Raw genomic sequence first — 1,404 nt, 5'->3', positions numbered from 1 at the left:
GCATCACACCAATGTTCTCAGGAGAACACCAGCATCACACCAATGTTCTCAGGAGAACACCAGCATCACACCAATGTTCTCAGGAGAACACCAGCATCACACACCAATGTTCTCAGGAGAACACCAGCATCACACCAATGTTCTCAGGAGAACATCAGCACTCCAAATAAGAACATCAATGTCACAGAGCTGTTCCCATCAGAAACATATACTCAGCAAAGGTTCTGATGGTACCTCCTTCTGGACCTTCTGGGCCGTCTCCTCGGCTTGTCTCAGCTGTACCTTGAGGACGCTGATCTCATCCTGGACCGCCGACGGGTCCCGGTCCTGCTGCTCAGGTCTGGACTGGGACAGAGTGATGTAAGAGTCCGTTTTTACCTGCTCTTTTGGGTCAGAGTCGCCCTGCACTCTGACTGCCAGGTACGCGTCATCACACCTGCAACAGGAATCAATCAGAACCTGATACGCCTGAAGTCCAGGAATGTGGAGGAACGTTGGTCTGAACCAGAACCAGAATTTATTCCTCATGACTTTCAGAATCAACTATAGTGATCTTTTATATTTTAGGTCAACGTCAAACACTCTGTGATCATAGAACACTAAAATCATGAACTCTGCATCAGAACCACTCACACATCATCTTGTTGCTGCAGTTGCTCCACTTTGTTGCTCAGTTGCTTATTGTTGCTGCTCAGAGTTTGATGTTCATCTGTCAGAGAAACAAACTCGTCCTGCAGCTGAGTCTCAGAACCTGAACACAAATCAATAAAGACTGAAAATCAGTTTGATTGATCCAATCGTTTCCTGTTGACTGGTTAACGACCTGCAGGAAGTTCAGACAGTTTCTGCTTTTCCCCGAAATATCAAAGGTGTTTCCTGCCTTTAGTTACAAGTACTTTCTTCAGTACTTACTGTTACCCTGTGTAGTTACAGTTACCCTGTGTAGTTACAGTTACCCTGATAGTTACAGTTACCCTGATAGTTACAGTTACTCTGTGCAGTTACAGTTACTCTGTGCAGTTACAGTTACTCTGTGCAGTTACAGTAACTGATAGTTACAGTTTCTCTGTGTAGTTACAGTTACCATGTTTCTCAGCATTGCGGCTCCTCAGGCTCATCTCGGCTCTCAGCGCGGTCATCTCCAGCTCGTAGTCGGCTGTCGTGGCGTGGAGACGCTGTAGCTCCGCCCTCAGACGACACAGCTCCTCCTGCAGAGAGGCGATGTCGTTCTCCCTCTCCGCCGCCGCCTCCTCGGCCGCCTGCTGCAGAATCAGCACCTCCTCCTGAGCAGAGCGGAGCTCCTGCTGAACCTCCTCTAGCTCGCTCTCCTTCTCCTCCTCCAGGCTGTTCATCTCCTCCTGAACAGAACGGAGCTGAGCTGCAAGAACCAGACAGAACCTGAGT

The 1,404-nt window shown here is 48.8% G+C and overlaps 1 protein-coding gene across 4 annotated transcripts in view; it reads right to left on the bottom strand.

The window, feature by feature from the left end:
• LOC108229219 (sarcolemmal membrane-associated protein) overlaps positions 1-1,386 on the bottom strand; it is a 4,903-nt gene extending 3,517 nt beyond the window's left edge. For all 4 annotated transcript variants that reach the window (XM_017404885.3, XM_017404886.3, XM_017404883.3 and 1 more), the window contains exons 1-3: positions 1,085-1,386; positions 634-751; positions 235-436 (exon numbers count right to left, since the gene is read on the bottom strand). In XM_017404885.3, coding sequence (XP_017260374.1) covers positions 235-436; positions 634-751; positions 1,085-1,352 — 588 coding nt within the window. In that variant the 5' untranslated portion in view covers positions 1,353-1,386. The remainder of the gene's footprint in view (positions 1-234; positions 437-633; positions 752-1,084) is intronic.
• Between the last annotated feature and the right edge of the window lie 18 nt (positions 1,387-1,404).

The sequence above is a fragment of the Kryptolebias marmoratus genome, linkage group LG18 (assembly GCF_001649575.2).
Source record: "Kryptolebias marmoratus isolate JLee-2015 linkage group LG18, ASM164957v2, whole genome shotgun sequence".
Classification (NCBI taxonomy): domain Eukaryota; kingdom Metazoa; phylum Chordata; class Actinopteri; order Cyprinodontiformes; family Rivulidae; genus Kryptolebias; species Kryptolebias marmoratus.
The sequence above is the reverse complement of the archived record's forward strand: the minus strand, read 5'-3'. Positions and strand labels throughout refer to the sequence as shown.